The following is a 22,585-nucleotide window of genomic DNA, read 5'->3' as shown; positions in this document are numbered from 1 at the left end:
GACATGTAATTCCACAGTATATTCCAATTTATATAACAGTTTTCTACATCATTTTCTTATAGAATTATATCCAAAGTTACACTGTTTGAATGTAGAGATAATATTTTATTCTTTTATATAATGCCAACAAAATTCTTCAGTATGTAATAGAAAAATATCCAATGTTTTATCATTTGTTTAATGACTATTTTTTGTAATATTTGAAAAGGTTAAAAAAGCAATAAAATGTTACTGCTTTTAAAGATTTGAGTTACTTTTTTTTATACGTTGTACCTATCCTAAAGGTGCTTTTTCAAGAGGCAACTGGACTTTCTGTTTTTTCTTTGAAGATGTTTCGCTTCTCATCTAAGCACTTCAGCTCTGACTAAAAATCTCCATAGACATTGTACCTGTAGGATTAATATTTCATATGAGGGGAAAAAAGGATCCTTCAATATTAGACCCTTTCTGTGAGGGCCCACCATTCTGAGTGTGAATAACAACTAGCAATTGAGCTTCCTTGCTGCCATCACCTCATCACTATAAACCAGTTTCTCCTTACCACACCAGCCCTATGGAAACCAGAAAAAGTTTGAAAGGGAAATCCTTGTCCCACTCTAGGCTTGACCAAACACTGAAGAGAAACAAATGTTTAGGAATCAGTAGCCAGAAATCAATATTTCAGCCAACCTGAGGATGATAGAAGCTATCCAACCAGGACTAAAAAAAACAAAGAAAAAACTTTATCAAAAGAAAATAAGTTTTGGAGGAAGGAAGGAAGGAAGGAAGGAAGGAAGGATATGACTGTTAATATGAGTCTGCTAATGTAGTGATCTTCCAAAGAAAACTCAGAAATAGCAGATCTTGTTAAAAAACTTAAGCCTGGTAATGATTTTATTGCTACTAAAAGTTATTCAGTTGTTCGATCCTGTCCTCAGTTAATTTCATTTATAGATTGCAAAGTATTAATTCCAAAGGACTAGGTTTAGTTTTGATAGTTCCAATCAATAAAAAGGGTATCTGGGTTTTGCTTGCTAATTTTTGGCCTATGACCAAACATGTAGTCCTGCTATAAGAATTTTGCATTATAGCTGGGATATATTTTTTGCTTGGAGTCATATAGTCCATTTACCTTTTTAGAGAGAATACAATCTAAATAATTAGGGATTTATTTCAAATCCCACAATGTGTTCCCAACATTATCTTACATTATAAAACTGGCAGAACAAACACTGAAATTCTTATCTCTCTCCTATTGGCTAAATTACAGGTACTTTTCTTCAGTTACAATGGTGCTGAATAAGTGGTGGTTATCATCAGTCTTTGGAGTTCTGGCCATCACAGCATCCTGCAATCATATGATGATCTGATGCTTGGCAACTGGCTTGTACTTACAAAGTTGCAGAATTCCACAGTCATGTGATTGCAATTTGCTACCTTCCCTGCCAGCTTCCCCAAAGCAAAGTCATTTGCAGAATGGCAGGCTGGACGATGGATGGTGCAACGGGACACAAGACCCGGGGATGGACAGTGTGGCATAAATGAAAGAAAATCAGGAAGTCTTACCAGAGTGACTTGCAATGTTCCCTGCTGGATTACTTATTGACTTTGCTTCTGGGAAACTGGCAGGGAAAGTTGCAAATGGCTATTGTATGACCATTGGATTAACCTTCATAAATGAGGCCCAGCTGTCAAGATTCCAAATTGCAATCACATGCCATGTCAGTGCTAGAATGGTTGGAATTTCAAGGACTGGTTCTGATTACCATTTGTTCAGTGCCATCACAACTTTGAACAGTTGCTGAATAAGTGGTTGACAAATAAAGACTACATTTAAAGCTATGCCTAATTGCAATTAAAAATTGATTAGCAAAGTGAAATTATATAGGCTATTGTTCTTAATGTTTCACTATAGTAATACTAATTTGGGATAAATGTGTTTAAATACATTTACAGAGTTACAAAAATTATCAGTCGGGCTGGTAATAGAAAAAAAGATTTGAATGATTAGCAGCTATTAACTTGCAAATGTATGCTATACAGAAAGTGTGAATTATCTTGTGCTTCATTGAGAAGTTTGCCCAAGCCACTAGCTTGAAGGGGGAAAACTTAATTCCTGAAAATCCGGGTAAGAGATGTGAGTAATTGTCTGTGGAAAAAAATGGCAGACCACCATCATTTCTATGATCGTATTCCTGGAATAGAAACTCATTCTTACAAAGAAGGAATGGGTTCCTTGGGAAAGAACTAATGCTATCCTTCAAATATATGTTGGTGGGGATTCCTAGAGGTGAAGTTTATGTTTATTCATACTGGCAATAGAAAAAAGAACATGATGCCTGTAAAACATGGTGATTTACTTGTGTGATATAATAAATGTTCACACATTATATGCATTACCTGAAATTTAGTACTGAGAAGAAATAAGAAGTCATGGTACTTTTCAACATAAATTAACAGGGAGAAATGAAATGTGCCCTAGAAAGCAAAAATAAACTCTTAGATAAGAGATTAACAATAGCTCCATCTAAAATGCTATTTAATTAAAGAGCTGGTCTGGCTATACAAACAAAACTGAAAATTTTAAATATGTGGATGAGAGAGTGGAATACAGATAGACTTCATAAGTTTAGGCATTTAGGGACAATTTATGACAGGCTCTAGGCCTATCTTCTGTCCAACTTTAACAATCCCCATATGGTGCCTTTCAAAACAAAAGTTTCTCAGAATAGCTTTTTGTATGTGTGCCTTCAAGTCAGTTTTCATTCCTTGGCAGGAATTTATCACTGCTTATTTCTTAAGGCTGAAGTGAGTGATTGGCCCAAGTTCACCTAGCTGGTTTAATTCCTAAGGCGGGACTAGAATTCAAGGTCTCCAGGAATAGTTTTAATTACTTTGTGTTATTTTATTTTAATTATTTAACCTCTATTATGCAATAAATTTTTAAAAATACAGAAGTAATTAAAAATCTCCATTTGGGGAATGTGTGTTCTTTCTCATAGTGACACTGATCATTGAGATAGTTTGACCCTGTAAAAACCTATCATAACAGAGGAGGGTTTTAAACATCATCTAAAAGTTCAAAAAGAAACATACTAGAAGTCCCCAATGATGTTGTGCATCAGATTTAACATTAGAAAGGGCTCTAATAGTTTTTACAGTGAATCTTCAGGGAAGGCAACAGTACTTGGGCAATCATTCGGCAGAAACATTTTTAGCAGATGTGGATTAGTATTATTTTAACCAAACAGGAACTGAGTACTGTAGAAAAGCCAAAAATATGTCATAAGACAGGATATGCAGTCAAAGGCAAAGAAACAATAGCAAATAGGTACCAGGAATAGTGGAAGGAGAGAATCCTCAGAGGAAAAGAATCCATGACTGGAAATATTAAGTTTGTAAAGGAATATACTTATGAAACAAACAAATGCTAAAAAGTTATGATAATTATATACTTACCAAGTATATCTAAATTATATTAAAGTAACCAAAATATCTTTATAATCCGCAAGGCATGTCACAATTTTTGAGCACTCCTAATGTTTGGAAATTGGAAGTTGAAAAATTTGACACACCCTAAGTTTATAAAGTAGATACTGGAGAGAGTATTTCCTTTGTTAAGGTTAAGATATTCCTGGGCTCGTCTTATTACAAGCAATATATAAACGTTCAACCTTGGCAACCTTAAGATGTGTCGACTTAACTCTCAGAACTTCCTAGCAACTGACTAGGGAATTTTGGGAGTTGAAGTTCATCCAACTTAAAGTTGTGATGGTTGAAAACACTGATACATATCTATCACCCAATTTCTACTTCTTGGGAGGAGTATGATTACCTTCCTTTTTACAGTTTCCCTTCACTGAAGGTTTGACGTCAGCGTTCTTAAGCATACTCAAGGGCCGCTGAGCTAGAATCCTTTTGGATTCTAGCCGGGCGGCTTCCCTATTGCTATGACAACAACGGTAGTATTAGTCGTTGTCCCGGAACTTTCTCGGCCTTTTTGTACGAAGCTTAATCATTGGTTCTAAAAAGCGACCTTTAGGGAAAAGGCGCATTTTCATTGGTTCCTGCGTTTGCGGATTTGATCGCTCGGCTGACTGGAGCTTTTTATTGGGCTTAAAAACAAATATTGGTATAATTATTACTGCAAAAATAAATAGTAAATAAGAGAGCTGCCGTGGTGTGAGCGCTGACAGTCCAAGCAGGTGAGTGATAGAACGGCGTCCGAAGAGCAGCGATGTCCTCTTCTGTACAGAAATTGGGGAGGATAGACGGGAGAAGTTACAGTGCCCAATCCCCCTGTCCCCTCCTGAGATCAGCCTCGTCTTTTGCGGTTAGAAGGAAGGGCGCGGAGAGTGGAAAGCAGCGCTGGCCGTTCTTAAAAATCCTTTTACGGCTTGAGCTTTAGCGTCGGCGCGTGTGAGACAAATGTGCATGTATGCAAGGACAGAGTGTGTGTGACGTTATTTTTACTGAAAACTAGGAAGAGCTCTGAGGCATCTTTAAACAAGAGCTGACTTAACTGAGCTATAATAAGCTTCTGTAGAATCCATCTTGCCAACTAAACAGGTCACGCGGCCTCTGTGGTTATAATGCAGATGGGCTCAGGTTAAAAAAAGATAAATACATACTGTGAATAAACGAGGGCTTCAATTTTAATATGCAAGGAGTACAATTTCTTTTTATCAAGAATTGTATTCAAAAATTTTGGGGTGGGTGGGTGTTTCCATGCTTCAAAGATTTCCCGCCTATTTTTTTATAGACCTATATTGTAGATTTGAGAAAACCAGGATAACCAGTTAACCATATGTACTGTAAAATTTATTTATTTACTTGTATTCTGTCTTTATTATTTTTACAAATAACTCAAGATGGTGATGCAATGTTTTGCTAGGTAGCTGGATCTTGTTAATTCAGAAGTTAGCAATGTAAAAGCAATTCAGTATTACTGGGTTTGCTGGATTATTATCTACCTTATAGTGCAGATTAAAATACCACATCTATTTCTATTAGTATATGCCATATCAGTAATTGACCTTGACTAATTTCAGAAGCTAAACAAGATCAGCTAAACAGATGTCAAACAGGTGGTGAATGCCTTGAGAAATCCAGGACTGTAATACAGACTGTAATACAGTCAAATATAATGGGAGACAATAACACTTCTTTTCCATAACACTGTTAAGAAAACTAGATGGAGGCAACCATCTAGACAAGCTTGACACTGAGCGTTCTCTATCCCTTGGAATTTCTAATGTAAATGCATGAATGGATATGGATGAACAAATACAATTAGAGTAGTGTAATATTACTTTAGAGCTCTATTATGTGTGAATATATAACCTCATTTTTCTGTTTATCGTTCAGAAATATTTTTTGTATTAAGATGTATAAAGGCTTTGGGCACCTACACTTTTAAATTATCACTTCCTTTGTACTGTTGCCTTTTTAAAAGATGTAATAGATGCGGCCAATAGTTATGTATATCCTCTGCAGACTGTTGACTTTTTTCTCCAGAAATCAATGACAGAAGATTTTACATTCAGAACTACAAGATCTGCTCAACTAGTTCTTTGCTCTCCACATCTGAATTCCTTGCGGGCTTGTTGCAACCCCTGCCATGCTACATTAGAAACCACTGCCCAAAATGGAGAGGTATCTTAAAATTAACGGATAAAATGAAAGCTTACATGCTGTAATGATTTAACTGTCAGACTAGGATAAAAGAAACACAGGTTTGGTCTGTACTTATATAGTGAAAGGTGCTGGGAGCATTTTAGCTGATCTCTTTCTGCCTCACAGAATTGCTGTTAATAGCAATTAAATTAAAAAAAATCCCTATGTCCCTTCTACTCTTCAAGGAAAAGTGGAATCTAAATCTAACAATAAATAAACAACCTGATGTACTACTGAAAATTCAAAGGTAGAATAAATTCCACTTAGAGATGATTTCATGAGCTGATATTTTTAGCATAGGTTTTATCTTTTAGCTAACTTATGTATTTCTTTTTTAACCAAATCTGTTTCTTTTCCTCCAGTTGCTGAAATTCTGTTCTTCACTTGTCCACAAACAACAACAATATTATTTTTTACATTTGTTTCCTTTAAGAATTAATTCTGATGCCTTGAAGGTATAAAATGCCTGATCAACTCAAGAAGGTGAAGACTAGAGAAAAGGCAGCAGATACTAAATCTCAAAGGTATAGTACTTTTCACTAAATGTCAGCAATATCTCCTGCATTTGTATTAAAGTTAAATAAAGTAGTCTGGCCATTGTGTTACATGGTTACTGTTTCTCTGGTCACCAAGTTTGATAGAAATAGCTGTGGCTGACAAGCCTATAAATGTGAACAGAGACAGGAGGTCATAGAAAGGTGCTCTAGAAAGATTTTTTTCCTACAGAACAGCATGGATAAAATTACATTTCATAATAATATGGTAATTATGCATTGTTAACAAGTATATAATTTATTTCCTCCTAGGGATTATTCTGATCTTAAAAGGCTTCTGGCCTTTCTAAATGTCCAGTCTAGCAAGCAACAGGTACTTCTCCAAATTGCTATAATTTGAATCAATGTTTAAAAAATAGCAAATTTTGTACAGTGAATTTCATGATTTCAATATGCTGACAAGTTCCTCTAGTAAATGGAATGAATTGCATTGAAATAACTCACGGAGGTTTCTAAATGCTTATGTTTTATAATGAAGTATTTTGTGTTTTTGTATTCTATGTGATTTTGTGTTGCTTTAGTATTTTGTTTGATCATAAGTAAAAGATTTTTAGAGTTTTAGATAATAATTGGATAATATCATTTCATGTCTGTTTGTGTTTTGAGTTTCAATGCTTCATATTTCTAGCAGAGCAGTTTTCATTAAGAGTTTTGAAAATATGAGGTAATGTAAATTCCAAAAACACTGATTGAGCTAGAATCTGATACTAAGAGACAGTACTGCATAGATTAGATTAAAATGGATTTTTGAAATAGATCCATGTTTGAAACAGAAGACGACTGTAAATATTTGGCATACCCACAAGGGATTACCTACATAAATGAACTGTCCCAGTATTTCTACATATTTTCAGCTTTCTGTTCAGGAAGATCAACCTGTGTAGGTTAGCTGTTTTATCATACTAAGACTGGACTGACTGATTGGTTGATTGCTTTTGGGTTCAATTCAAGGTGCTGATAATGATTTCAACCCTACAGCATAAGGTTAGGTTATTTGAGGGAACATATTTCCCCAATCACATCTATCCCATCCCATGAGGTCTGACAGTAAGGGCAAGTTGCGGAACCTTGTCACAAAGGATACCATCTGATGGTACCCAGGAGAAGACCCTTTTCTGCCATACCATCTGCCTTTTTAAACATTTCCCCCAAGATCAGATTGGCCCTGACCTTTGTATTCCTCTGGAAGGGCCTGAAAACATGATTTACCATCTGACCAAATGTAGTCATGGAGCCTGCACAGGGTCTGTATTGCTAGTGAAATTGAGTGCATGTCCTACAACTACATTTTTAATAGTTTTGTTATGATTTTGGTTATTTTGATGAATTGGTTTTATGTTTCTAACTTTGTATGATACTCAGAATCACATGTGCGAGATGAGCAGGTATATAAATTTATGAAATATTATACATAGAGAAAGTCTAAAGCAGAGGCTGCAGCTTAGCTTCTACATTTTTAGGCCATTAGGCCCAGGCCACCTGGCAAGAATTGTCTAGAGTTCTACACTGAGCAGGTCATACATTACTATACAATCTTTTGTTCCCCAAAGCCAACTAGCAAGCCTTCAAAGCAAGATTTTAAGTTGAAGTTTATTGAAGCTACCCTCTTTGTGCTGCTGATATTTCAATTAAATGCTCTAAATTATTGGCATTTTCCTCCACAGTCCAAATTCAAATGTATGTATGAATGTTTGTGTATCTCTGGGTCTTTCTGTATAAAGATACTCAATCTAAATATCAGTGACTAATCTTAAATACAGAGGAATGATAATAATTGTATCAGTTATCTATATATCATTATTAGCATAATTGTTATGGAATTCCAGTGACAATCATTGCTGTTATTCTGGTTATATTAAGTAACTTACTTAACAGTCAACCTTGACTTGCATTTGCAGTTGCCAGCCCTTAACTTTGAAAATATTAATAATAATATGACCAAGTCTGAACAATATTCTAGTAACTCTTGCAAAGAGAAATATAGAGGTCAATGGGAAGAATCTACTGAAGCTCTTGAACTGGAACACTTCAGGTACAATGTATTGAAATTAATTAAGGGTTATTATATTGCATGCATTTACTTTACATTTTTTAACTTTATTCTCAAACATTTATACATATTTGAGGATGAGATTTCTGAAATGTTTTATTATAATTAAAGTACAGCATTGAATACAGTTAAAGAACTTTCCAAAAGTTTTCAGCAGCCTCCAGAAGTTATTGCTAACTTGGAATTGTTTGTATGACACAAGGGAAAAATATTAAATGCGAATGGTCATATGTATATGAGTTATGTATAATTTTAATTAAATGAAGTCCAATTTAGTTTTTTAGCCCTCCTATTATTTTTAGTACACTATTAGAAAGGCCAAATGAGATTTTGACCTGAAAAAAGTTGTGCTTTCCTGTTCTAGAGCTTCTTAGAATTATGCTTATTCTTTTTTTTAAAACAAAGTTTTTATTTTTTACAACAAACATATGAACAAAACATAAAACCATAAAACCATCTTTCAATTATATACATACAGTGTGTCAGTTGGTTACAATCTTTTGTGCTATCCTTTTTTTACCATTACTCACAAGTTATATAAATTCTCACCTTATCGATCTAGCTTGTGCTTATATAATATCAATTATTAAACATTCATTTGACTATTTTTACATCATTTTATATGAGATATTCTAATTTTCATTATGTTTTAATCTTATACATTCATCCAATGGTTATATATTTTATATTGTATTCTATATCAATCTATTAATTTTTATTGTAAAGCTTACTAGTCTATTTCTTTACCATGCCTTTTTATCTAACCATTGATAAAATAAATCCCATATCATATAAAATTGTTTATCCTCTTGTTCTCTAATTTCAAATGTTAATTTATTCCTTTCGGCACAGTCCATGATTTTCTTAATAATTTCCTCCTGCATAGGTATTTTTTCATTTTTCCAGTTCTTAGCAAATACAATTCTAGCCACTGTTAAAACATTTACAATCAAATATTTCAATTCTTTACAATATATTTCCAGTATAATTCCCAATAAAAATATCTCAGGTTTAAAGTCTATGTGTTGTTTTGTCATTTTTTCCAACCATGTGTGGATTATAGTCCAATATCTTTTTGCATCCGAGCATGTCCACCACATATGGTAATATGAACAAGGTATCTGATGACATTTCCAACATTTATTCGATTTATCCTTGAACATTGTGGCAATTCTCATCGGGGGTAAGTGCCACCTGTAAAACATCTTATACAAATTTTCTGTATTCGCAGTTGACATTGTCATTTTATAATTTTGAGACCACAATTTTTGCCATTTATCTAAGTCAATCCCATATCCAAAAATTTCCCCCATGCAATCATTGTTTCTTTTACTTGTTCTTCCTCTATATTAAACTCTAGCAAATGTCCATAAAGTTTTTTGATTACTTTTTTATCAGTACCTGTCAAAATTTTATCTAAGTCAGTCAACTTGTCATAGATACCTTCTTTTTTTACATCTTTATCAAATCTAGACTGTATTTGCAAATATGAAAACCAATTCATTTTTACACCTTGTTCTTCCAATGCTTGGATAGATTTAAGTTCACCCTTTTCATTCAATATCTCACCATATCTAACAGTTTGTTCCATATATTATTGGATAGGAAAAAGCTTCAATAGGAGATAGCCATAGTGGAATTTTTAAATAATATTGCTTTTTTATCTTCTCCCAGTTTAGAAACAATGCTTCTTGAATATGTCTTCTAAAATACCCCTGCGTTTTAGTTCCCTTATACCAGAGGAAGGCATGCCACCCTATCAGCAAGTCATGTCCTTCTAAATTAAAAAGTCTAGTATTCCTTAGTGATATCCACTCCTTTACCCACATCAGACTTGTCGCTTGGTAGTATAATTTCCAATTGGGCAAAGCAAATCCTATTTTTGCATCTTGAAACAATTTAAGTTTTATTCTCGCTTTCTTTCCCTGCCAAATGTATTTTAGCACTATTTTGTTTAAATCTTCAAAAAATTCTTTCCCTAATCTGATTGGAATTGTCTGGAATAAGTATAAGATTCTGGGCAATACATTCATCTTAATTGTAGATATTCTCCCAATCAGTGATAATTGTAAATTTTCCCATTTTATCAAATCTGTTGCAATCTGTTGTTTAAGTTTGAGATAATTGTCCTCCTTAAGTGTGCTATATCTTGGTGTTATATGTATCCCTAAATACTTAACCTTGTTTGTGACCTGGATCCCCCAAACTTCCTCCAATTCTTTCTTTCGTCTTACTAACATGTTCTTTGCTAAAATCTTTGTTTTATCTTTATTTATTTTCAAACCTGCTACTTTCCCATACTCTTCTATCTTTTCTATCAGTTTAGGTGCAGACTCCAATGGATCCTCTAATATAAATACCAGGTCATCTGCAAAAGCTTGTAATTTATACTCTTTTTTAATTTTCATTCCTTTTATTTCTTTTTCTTCTCTGATGTTCCTATTCAGCACTTCCAGTGTTAACACAAACAACAGAGGCGACAGTAGACAGCCTTGTCTGGTCCCTTTTCTTATATCTATAAAGTATGTTAACTCTCCATTTATCATAACCTTTGCAGTTTGTTTATATCGTTTCGATGGCTTGAGTAAATTTTTTACCAAAGCCCATTTGGTCCAATTGTAACAGCATAAAACGCCAATTCATATTATCAAAGGCTTTTTGTGCATCTATAAACATCAGAGCCCTTTGTTTTCCAGGATGTGCCTCATAATATTCCAGTGTGTCTAGAATTATTCTCTTATTATCTTTAATCTGTCTCTTCGGCAGAAATCCATTTTGATCAGGATGAATAAAATTGTTTAAATATCTTTTCAGTCTTTCTGCCAGAATTGAAGCAAAAATTTTATAATCTGAATTTAATAGTGATATAGGTCTGTAATTTTTAACTTGCTGTGGGTCTGTGTCCTCCTTCAGTTCAAGTGTTATATATGCTTCTGACCATGTTTTGGGTATTCTCTTCTTTGTCATAACTTCATTCATAATTTCTAATAAGTGAAGATTCAATGTTTCCTGGAATGTCTTATAAAATTCCGGACGTCAAACCGTCCGGACCTGGTGCTTTCCCAATGTTTTGCTTTTTTAAAACTTCTGTTAATTCCATCATTGTTATATTACTTTCTAACATTGTTTCAATATCTTTGGGTATCTGGGGCAAATTTGCTTCCTGTAAGTATTGTTGAATTCTTTCTTCCTAAACATTCTCTTGATGGTACAGTTTTTCATGGTAATCTTGAATAATTTTTTTCTTCTCCGCATTTCCATAGCATACATGTCCAGAATTATGCTTATTCTTGATACCTGCATTTAAGACATAACTATTGTACTAATCTAATCTATTGATGCCTCATATAAGGGGCGAATAAGAAGAGAATAAGAATTTCTATAGTGTTAGTCATGTGAACATTATATATGATGTGTGTATGTATGTGTGTGTGGAGCGGGTACTCACACATTCCTCTGTGTAGAGAAAATTCTGTTGAAGAAGCCTTATTTAAAGATGGGAGAGTGGAGCAGGTAAAATCATTTGTACTTTCAGCTGACAGAATGATAATAAAGTAGCTGAATTCATATGGAAATATATTTTCAGTGACTATATGATGATTTTGATTAAATGATATTCATTCTATCACACATTAAGAATAAAAAAAATGCTCCTGCACCTTCTGCTAATTGTAACAAGTTTTGTACTTGACTGCACAAACAAGGAAATGACAGATTTTATACAGTTAAACATTGACTTACTACCAATCACTCAACAAGCATTCAGATTTATAGCAGACTCCCCAAAAGCTATTTATGACCTGTTCCCAGTTACAGCTGCTAAAGTGGACTCATGGACATTTTTCCTTATCACTGACCATAGGAATGCTTCATTGTCTCCCATTTAATTCCCCTCATCCTTACCAGTCCCAACAGGCCTTGAATCTGCTCTGCTTCCCTGATGTGGTCTGTGCAACAATGCGGGCTTCTGGACTGATGTGCAGACCCTCGTTAAGCAAGCAGAATGGACCATTACCTTGCTGGCTCATGTAGTGCGATCCTGGAAGTGACCACTGTGTTTTGAATGACCATAATTCAATGCAGTCATGCTGGAAAGACAGCCATTTCTGGGACATTACTGAGTGGCCTAGAGACACAGAGATTTGTCCTGCTTTTCTTTTTTTTGTAATTTTTTTATTTTATTTTTACAAACCATAGCTACTGTCTTACATTCTGTAGCGAGCCATCTGGAGAAACCCGGAAACTATGTCAGGATGTTTTTCATTGACTACAGCTCGGCCTTCAATACTTTCCTGCTGAGCATCCTTATTGAAAAGCTGACTGATTTGGATTTTGTCTCTTCCATCTGCGACGGGATCAAAGACTTTCTGAGGGACCGACCACAAACAGTGAGGGCTGGGTCTGTCACATACACTTCCCTGAAGCTTTGCATTGGCTCCCCACAGGGCTGTGTGCTCAATCTCTACCTGTGCTCACTGTGCACACATGATTATGTATCGTCTGACTCATCCACTGTGATCATTAAGTTAGCAGATGATGCTATTGTATTGGGTTTCATTACAGGTGGAGACGAAACAGCGTACAGGGGGGAGGTTCAAAAATTATCCTCATGGTGCCTAGAAAACAACCTGCACCTAAACATCAGCAAGACAAAGGAGATGGTGTTAGACTTCTGGAAGAAGAGAGAGGAACCTGCCCCACTTTACATCCAGGGGGGCTGTGTAGAGAGAGTTTCCTCCTTTAAATTCCTGGGAGTCTATCTCAGTGAAGATCTTAACTGGAACATCAACACAACCTAGGTGGCCAGAAAGGCCCAAAAGAGACTCTATTTCCTTAGGGTCTTGCAAAAGAAGACCTTTTACCGGTTCAAAATAGAAAGCATCCTCTCATATTGCATTACGATGTGATATGCTGGTTGACAGTCGCAGATAGAAAGACATTACAGAGGGTGGTGAGCACAGCACAAAACATCGTAGACTGTTCCCTAAAACCACTAGATGACATCGCTAGGGCTCTCTGCCTTAGAAGAGTGAGGAAAATTCTCAGGGATGACTCATATCCCTGTCAGCACTTCTTCACTCTCCTACCATCAGGTAGGAGATATAGAAGCATAGCCAGTCGCACCAATAGGCTGAAGAACAGTTTCTACTGGTGGGCTGTCAGAATTCTGAATGGAAAATAACTTCATGTCAATATATGATAGACTTGCGGGACCGGTACATTGTCCAACAAGGTCAGATAGTGTAATAAGATTGGGACTGGGTTAGCGGGGCTCAGCCAAACTCATTGTACATATGTTGTACTCTGACAATAAAGGTAATAATAAAACATGTCTGCTTCATGTTATAATATATTCCAGGTGTCTGATGGCATTTCCAATACTTAGCTGATTTATCTTTGAACATCTTTACCAGTCTTGCCGGTGCAAAATGCCTTCTGTAAAACATCTTATATAAGTTTTCTTTATATGCTGCTGACATTGTTAGTTTATAATTTCTATCCCACAATTTCTACCAGTTCTGTCTAGTTCTATAGCATAGCCAAAAAAATTTGCCCATGCTATCATTGTCTCCTTCACTTGTTCTTCCAATTTGATACTCAATAAGTAACTACAATTATTTTTATCAGTTTTTCTTCTGTTTTTGTTAATATTTTATCCAGTTCTATCAATTCTTTATAAAAACCCTCTGCTTTCACATCTTTTTCATATCTAGAATATATATATATATATGAATACAAACCATATGCTCATTTAATTCTTGTTTCATTTTGAGCTCACCCTTTTCATTCAAAATATTTTTGTATCTAACAATATTTCCGCTGTTACATTTGGATCTATAAATGCTTCTATTGTTGAAAGCCAAATTGGAATCTTCAAATAGTGGTGTTCTCTCATTTTTTCCCATATTAACAATAAAACATTTCTTATATAGTGTCTTTGAAAGTAACCATGTATCTTACTTCTCCCATACTATATAAAAGCATGCCAGCTCAATTGTAGATCATGCCCCTCCAATGTCAGTAACCTTGTATTCCTCAGTACAATCCACTCTTTCATGCATGTTAACAATGCAGCTTGGTAATATAATTCCCAATTGGGTAATCCAAACCCTCCTCTAGTTTTTGTATCCTGCAACATTTTTAAATTAATTCTTGCTTTTTCCCCTTGCCAGATATATTTTAGTATTATTCTATTAAGCTCTTCAAAATATTTTTTTCTCCAGTTTTATTGGGGTTGTTTGGAACAGATACAATAGCCTAGACAGTATATTCATTTTAATTGTTGCTAGTCTCCCTATTAGGGGTAATTGAACATTTTTTTTGCTTTTGTCCTGCTTTCCTAATGTAGTTTGTGCACCACAATAGAAAGCTCCAGAGCTTTCCACAGCATTGTACAGATTGGGTTAGGAAAATAGAATGAATTTATTTGTTGCTGGGCTGAAAGTGGCTGCCTTTTTGATGCAGCTGCATTGAATTGTGAGGAGGGTATGAGGAAGAAGCCTAAGCTCTGCAGTGACTCAGTGGAGAGGAAGGCATTTGGATACCTGGTAGGAAAACAGTCACCAGGGCCCAGAGGTGAAGCAGACCCAAAGGCTATGGGTGTGGTAGGAAGCAAAATATGGAGTATCTTGGGGTGAGAGAGACTTTGGGATGCAAGGATGCAAGGTACAGGTCTGGGCCTGCAGCAGGCCTCCAAGAACCTTCCCCACCCATGAGATACACCATACTTCACTTAACGACCCACATGTTTAAAGAGTGTATCAAAGAGAGTAGCAATTTGTGGGATAAAGAAAGACTCCATTATGGCCATAGGTCAAGAATTAACTGTATTGCCTTTATTTGTTCTGAGATAGCCAAAGGACAAGTTATAAGTAGATATAAAATTGACAGGAAAGCTGTGCATATTTCTGTAGCTGGCTAAATGCTGTCTTGGGACAAATGGATGGTTGTATTGCCAACTCTAAAATTGGTGAAGCCAGAGTCAGTCATATTTCATTTTCCAATAGGATATATGGCAGTTCTTAGAGTATACAGCACTAAAAATAATTGCAATATTCAAGGAAGACGGAGTGACACTGCTAGTGTTTCCCTAAGACTAGCAATGAATCCATACCTGAGCTGCAATATGATTGTAATTTTTTTTTAAACTTTAACTTCAGGTATAGGTTGGATTGGACTATATATTTTCTGTAATTTATATTTTTATAATGTTTTTATAGTCAGATTTGAATCTTTTGCAATATCTGGTTTGCCTTTTTTGCCTTTAGTATGAATTACAAGAATGAAAGAAATTTTAGTCAACATCCACAGCACAAGTTATTTCGGGATATCTTCACTGCTTTGATAAAAAACCGGCTTATTTGCAGGTAAAAAATACAGACTATATGTTTACTTATTAAAGTGTACTTCAAAATTGAAGAGATTTTGGGTTTTTTAAATACATAAATTTATATATATAGATAGATACAGCATTAATTTGATCTGTTTTGACCAAAAATTGATTCTGTGTGTGATTTGTCTGCCCTTGTAGGCATATCTATATATGGATACTCATATGTAAATAATTAATTGGAACAAGTTCATAGTGCACTGAAGCATAAATTGTTAGAAATCATAATTTATAGATATTTGATACTAAAACTTCATTTTAATATTTATGTATTCTTGAATTGTATTACGTTTTGATTTCCAGTCATGAAATGAAGTCATGTTACTAACTGTAAAGTTCTTATGAAAGGTGTTTGCTCTCCTTTATGTGACCAGTTTCCAGATAGCTCCAAGAAGGCTGCAATGTTTTTATTTATTTATTAAATTTTGTGCTGCCCATTTCACTTACATGCAGAAAGAAAGATAAATATAGAAATAATTAGAATTCAATAAGTTGCATAAGACCAAGGAGGACAACATGAGGGTGAGGTCTTTTTATTCTGACATCCATCAGGGTCCCAAAGTAACCAGTAAAATTAATTTTTTTAAGCCCCTTTGGAAGGCCAGGGGAGTGGGAGTAGATCATACCTCAAATGGTAAAGTGTTTCACAGTGCAGAAGCCACAATGACAAGGCTCTTCTAGTTGACCCCACCAGATTAAATTAACCCCACCAGATTAAATTATTTCACAAATGGGGTTCACAATAAGCCCGTTCCCATACAGGGGAAGATAATTCTATTGGGGCAAGATACAGATAACCTGGACCCATGCAATAAAGGTCTTTAAAGATGATGATCAATACTTTGAATTCGACCTGAAACCAGACTGGTAACCAATGCAGAGGGAACAACAATAGTGTTATATGTCACCTTAGGGACCTCCAGACTGTCCATACTGTTGCATTTTGCACCAGCTGTAGCTTCTGAGTACACTGAATACTGTTTAAAGGTAGAGGGCATTGCAGCAATCCAATTGAGAGATGATTAGAGTATGAGTGACTGTGTACAGGGCCTCATGATTAGCATAATGGCACACATTGCAAAATTGCACAAAGGCCCTCCTGCATCATGATTATCCTCTGCTCTTCAAACAAGAGTTTAGAAGAATCCTCAGATTGCTAACCAGGTCTGCCTGTGGTAATGCAACCCCATTCAGAACTAAAGATAATAAACAATTGGATATTGAGATTCCCTGCAACCATAGCCACTCCATCTTGCTAAGATTCAAATGAAGTTTCTTGTTCCCCATCCAGACCCTCACAGCCACCGAGTACTGCAAAGGGGTAGCCACAACATCACTTTGATGACCAGAGATGGAGATGTAAAGCTGAGTTTCCTATAAATACTGATGATACCTCATCTCATGGTATTGGATGATCTCACCCAGTGGTTTCATGTAGATGTTTGAAAAAGCCATATTCGGTGATAAACTGTTTTTGCACATCTGTTTGTCAAAATACAATGATTTGGGGAATAAAAACCAAGAATGTTAATACTCACTTTGATCCTACAGTTGCTGCTGTTATTTTCCTTAAGAAGTATAATCACACAGCGCTACTGTAACCAGTAAAATTGTTAATGTCCACAAAATCATATCTTTGAATGTCCGGTTTGCAGGGCTTCGGCGGCAGGCATGAATCCGCGATCGTGCGCGGTTTCTGCCTGGGCTCGCTGGAGCGTCCCGAGCCAGCTGGCTTTGGGGCTAAGCCACCCCATAGAGGTGGTAAAGAGGGGGGAGATTCCAGCAGGGTCAATGAAAGCCGCATCTTTCCTCCTCAGCTGGCTAAACTCCCTTTCCCGAAGGCGGTAAGAGCGGCGGTCAGAAATGGCCGTCTCAAAGAAGCACTCATCCAGAAAAGAAAGTGCAGGAGGAAGTTAAGAAGTGAAAGTTTTGGCTGACCGGGATAAGAAGCAACAACTAAGGTATCCTGGAATTTAAATTTCAAAAAGGTACATCACTCCCAAAGAGGATTCGGAAGCAGCAAATGAAAGTGAAAAGGGGAAGTTTTTTTTCACTCTCTTTCCTTACATTGACAGCGAACAGAGATGAATGAGAAATTGGAAAAATCTGCTTTGGCATCATTAGGTAATTAAACTGGAAAATTAAATGCCAAGGGGACAATAAAGATTTCTGAAAAAAAAATAATTTTTTTTGCTGTAAGTGGGAAGGGAGAGGAAAAGAATAAGAGTAAGATTTGGAAGGAGGAGGCTGCCTGGAATTTAAAGAATCTAAAGTTAAATCTTAACAAGACTTATAAAAGATACATTCTAATTGGAACTTTGTAGCTAAATAGTAACCCCAAGAAGAGAAAGTGAAAAAAGAAGAAAGTGTTAAAAGAAACAGCTTGTGTGTATTTGGATTGCTTGGTGACTTTGGGACTTCTGGAAATTATATTTGAATGATTAAAAACACTCGGGTGGTTGTTTAAAAATTTTTTTTTTACAATGGCATCACTTGTGGATGAACTGAAAATGGAATTTAAAAAATATAAAGAAGAGGAACAAGAAGGGAAGGGCTCTCTTGGCTCTGTTTTTCAATTCTTAGAAATGGCGATTTGTACCTACGAGAAACTACAAGAAAAGACTGCGCAACAAGAAGATTGGGACTAAGAAGAAGCCATCTTTAATGAACAAGTAACTTTACTTGGGGAAGAAAGGGAGGGGGGAAAGGGAAAGAAAGGAAAGGGCCGGTGTAAACTCTTGATGGACATTCAGAGACAACGTGATGAATATTTTGTCGAGGAGCACCACAGTTACTCTGTGGTAGAGGAGTAGAGACAAGACCCCACTTAACAATGAGTCCTGGCAGACACCATGTAGGGTACAGACCCTGTTCAGAGTTGACCAATGCTGGTGAGGAAGGTCATGCCTTCATAGAGCTGGTGGTGCAATGTAGCTCATGATGGGGAGCCAGCAAGTAGGAGTAGATTTTATGCTTATGATCCTCATTGTATCATTTGTCTAGCATCGATCTTGCTAATGTGGCAGCTATTAAGCCAAATGGGGGTGCAGTATTCAGCTGTGGAGTAGACCAACTCCATAGTACATATTAATATGCACGGTTTCAACTTGCAGATCATAACATTAAATTTAAATAAAATTCAATTATAAAAGCAAGTTTTTTTATATCCTCAAATGTTCCAATAAATTGTGCTTTGCTTCTCATAGAATGGGAATGGCTTTAAATAAAATATGGATGTCAGCTTTGTTTTTTGTTTTTTAAAGTGTTTTATTATATTACTGCATTTTCCCTAAGATGAGTGGGTAACCCATGGCTGATAGTCACCCTGAAGCCATTAGTCACACCATTGTCAATCCCCCAGCAATCTTAGAATTTTTTTTGTTTTTCCTCTTCTCCCCATTGGGAGAAATTAAGTTTCTACATGGAAGATAAAAGCTGCCAAGAGGCAAACTACTCTCCTTCTATTCCCCAAACCTCCACCAAAATCAGGTTGGTTTCTCAGGTTTAGTTTGATTCATTTGTTGACCTTTGGCTGGTTTAAGCTTCTGGAATCCAAAGTCTTAAAGTGGAATACATGAAGGTTCTCTTTATTTTATACTAACAAGAACAATCTAGTGAGACTGAGATGAGGGATAGCGACTGACATAAAATTGCCAAGTAAACTATGTGGTCAGGGAGGATTTGAGCATGGTTCCAGTACCTTAATCCTATATTAGTGGGATAGAACACATTCACTAAATGTATGGGATTTAATTCATTCATACATCCCATTAAGTTCAGTCAGTCTGATTTAAATTGCATTTTTTTCATATAATGTGAATAATTTGGCTGAATTTCAAAGCCGCCTGCTTTGTTTTAGTTTTATATTAAATTTATTTTTTCCTTTATTAACTGAAGCAGATAAATTGTTAAATATTTTAAATGTCCTTTAGCTTAAATAAGCCATAGGCCCAGAGAGATTGTTCCAAATAATTCAATTTTGGGGAGTTTATTTACACCTACAGCAGTACCACCTTTGTTTTTACTAGATTATATTTAGAAATTGACTTGATGGCCAGCATAACCTTGAGCTGTCATTTTAATCACAGCTATTTCTGAGACGGAATGAGTGAGAGGAAAATAAATTGAAATGTGTATTATAGTTCGGTATTTGCATTTTTAGGGGTGTTAAATCAAAACTTTAAAAATTACTTGCAAAAAAATAAAGATGAGAGTTTTTTTTTTCTTATATGAGGTAAGTTCAAACATACTCTGCTTTTGCTTTTGTCTTGAGTGTTGAAGCTATTGAAATCTTGATTTAATGGTGATAAAGTGGCAGGTATGAAGTATCTGTTACTCCCAAATGTCTGTCACATTCAAAGTATGTTTTCTACAGGGATTTATTTATTTGCATAATGACATCATTATGGTGTAATTTTCATGCTATCAAGAGATTAAAATTATACTATCTCTTAGTCTTCCTCTTGCTACTCCCCAGGTTATCTTTGTCAGTCTTTCCACTGGCTTCTCCACTCATTTCACTTATTCCTTCCCAGAAATATTGATAAAACCTTGAGTTAATGGACTTTGTCCATTATTTGGGATAAGATATTTGGATTCAGTTTTGTCATTGCTGTAAGGCCCTGGAAGATGCCTAAACTAATAGATTTGTTTCCAAGGACAATTTTCAAAGAGTTCCGTTCAGTAAGATTTATTGAAATGAATTTATAGAATAGAATTACAAAAATTTCAGAAAGTGAACTAATGCTTAATTTAGAACCAACATATTTCATATTGATTTGGATGAAGCTTTCCTGCATCCCTCTGTTTCATAAACTTAGGATGCATTGCAAAGAAAACGTCGCTCTTCATCAGTAGTGGGGAAGCCAAACTCTGTTTTTTATATGAAGGTTGGTTGAACTCATTAAACTGAAGTCTATAAGCTTGAGATTTTATTAACACTCACAGTCTGTGTTGCTATTAATAGAGCTGTAGTCTAAAACTTGTAAGCAGTTCATTTGTTTTAATTTTGTTCTAACTTTATATTATGCTAAACAGCACATATTTAATTAAAAATAAGTTAAATAATAGGGAATAGGTTATTTGTATGAGTGTAGTTTATGAGATGTTATTTTCTTGTCTGTAATTGTCTGACTATTAGCTATAAAAAGATGAACTTGCACAATTAGAATATTTTTGCCTAGAGTTATTAACATGTGATATTTATTTTTTATTTTTTGCAGGGAATGGGCTAACCGAGCTTCATCTGTCCATTTTCTAAGAATTTTAATTTGTATAAGATTATTAATGAGAGATCCATGCTATCAGGTTGGCTTGCCTTTAGTTTACCTCTTAAAATATTCAGCATTACATTCTGTAACACAACTGTAACTACTGGTTAATTATTAATGCAAGTCAGTGGCCTTTCTAGTAACAAGTTGTATTCCTTAGGTCATTTGTCCAATCTAGTTAGTAAATTATATTCTGACTATTGTCGTGGTAATATGGAATTACTTGGTGAATGCATTTACAATTTGTAAGCATTGTTCTAAATCTATAACTAAATTTAAAGCAGCAGATTATTTCAGTATTGCAGTAAGGTACATGTCTGTAAAAAGAACTCTTTTTTGTTACATTGAATTAATTGAATAAAGAAGCATTAAAATATTTTAACACTTTATTCAATAAATAAATAACAGTTGCTTGTTATTGCTTGTTATTTATTCAATGACATTAAAGCATTAAAAAAAATAATGCTTTATTGACATTAAAGCATTAAAACATTAAAACATTTTAATGCTTTATTCAAGAAATAAATAACAATTCAGCAAAGCAATAAAAGAGCAGCAGTATGGTTTTCAATACTACTAAATTGGTCTAACCAATTTTCTGCTTGCCAGCATGGACTCAAATGCAGGACCCTAAAACCAATAATCAAGACTTACTTACTTACTGTAATAGTAATTGAAAATGTGCACTATAGGAATTGGCTCCAGAAAATAATGGGAGAGACTCCTATAAACTGAACTATGCACATATATACCTAGGTGATAGGTGATGAAAGCATAGATATTTGTAATTGGCAAAACCTCAAGTTACTTCCCAGCTCTTCTACTGTTACCATACCCAAGAAAGAATCATTGTTTGATGCAGAACAGTTAAGTTATCATAGAAATTCATAAAGCTGAATACCAAGCACTTCAAGGTAATTCCAATTAACACACATTCCTTCTATGTTTCTGCCTTGCTAATATGCTCCTCCAAGAATTTGTTTCCTCATTTAAGCAATTCTTTGAAAATATATTTATCCTATCTCTAAAAACATGAGAGTGTTGCTAGGTGGCATACAAACCTAATAACATTTAAAATCATGAAAGACTAAAATAAAAGGAAAAATAATAAAAAACCTCCTGTTCTTCTAGTTTCAAATACTGACTCTCACACAATTTTATTTGTTATGTATTTATCAAATTTTGAAACTACTCATTCTTCTCATAGAGGGACTCTAGGTGGTGTACAAAAATATTAAAACATATAAATTTAAAAAGAGGGAAAGATGATTAAAGTCATCATTAAAAATTAATTAAAAGGCTTTCAGGGCTTTCAGGCACTAATCAACCTGGGGGAGAGTTTTCCAGAGGATGGAGGTAATTCTCTCTTTCAACCTGTCGGAATTCTTTTACTGAAAAGGTCCGCAACATATCCTCCCTTCCCTGACCAAGTGGAACAGGTTGATGTAACAGGAAGAACACAGTTCTATAGATAACCTGGCTCCATGCATATAGGACTTCAAAACACCTTGAACTGGACTTGGGAGCAAATGCTAGTAAATGAAGCTTATGCAGCAAAAGTATGCATAATGTGCCTAAAATGTTGGGCATCTAACATTGCTTGTGAAACCGCATTCTATACCAGATGAAGCTTCCGGATACCTTTCAAGGGTAGCCCCATGTAAAG

General features: G+C 35.2%; 1 protein-coding gene across 2 annotated transcripts in view; it reads left to right on the top strand.

The window, feature by feature from the left end:
- Positions 1 to 5,586: 5,586 nt before the first annotated feature.
- NEK10 (NIMA related kinase 10) overlaps positions 5,587 to 22,585 on the top strand; it is a 221,231-nt gene continuing 204,232 nt past the window's right edge. For both annotated transcript variants that reach the window (XM_026708233.2, XM_087916775.1), the window contains exons 1-6: positions 5,587 to 5,634; positions 6,089 to 6,179; positions 6,462 to 6,522; positions 8,108 to 8,241; positions 15,528 to 15,626; positions 20,872 to 20,956. In XM_026708233.2, the coding sequence (XP_026564018.1) occupies positions 6,118 to 6,179; positions 6,462 to 6,522; positions 8,108 to 8,241; positions 15,528 to 15,626; positions 20,872 to 20,956 (441 nt within the window). In that variant the 5' untranslated portion in view covers positions 5,587 to 5,634; positions 6,089 to 6,117. The remainder of the gene's footprint in view (positions 5,635 to 6,088; positions 6,180 to 6,461; positions 6,523 to 8,107; positions 8,242 to 15,527; positions 15,627 to 20,871; positions 20,957 to 22,585) is intronic.

Source organism: Pseudonaja textilis, chromosome Z (genome assembly GCF_049901715.1).
Source record: "Pseudonaja textilis isolate UNSWEBS1 chromosome Z, rPseTex1.2, whole genome shotgun sequence".
NCBI classification, from domain to species: domain Eukaryota; kingdom Metazoa; phylum Chordata; class Lepidosauria; order Squamata; family Elapidae; genus Pseudonaja; species Pseudonaja textilis.
Note: the sequence above shows the minus strand (reverse complement) of the source record. Positions and strands in the feature narration are given on the sequence as shown.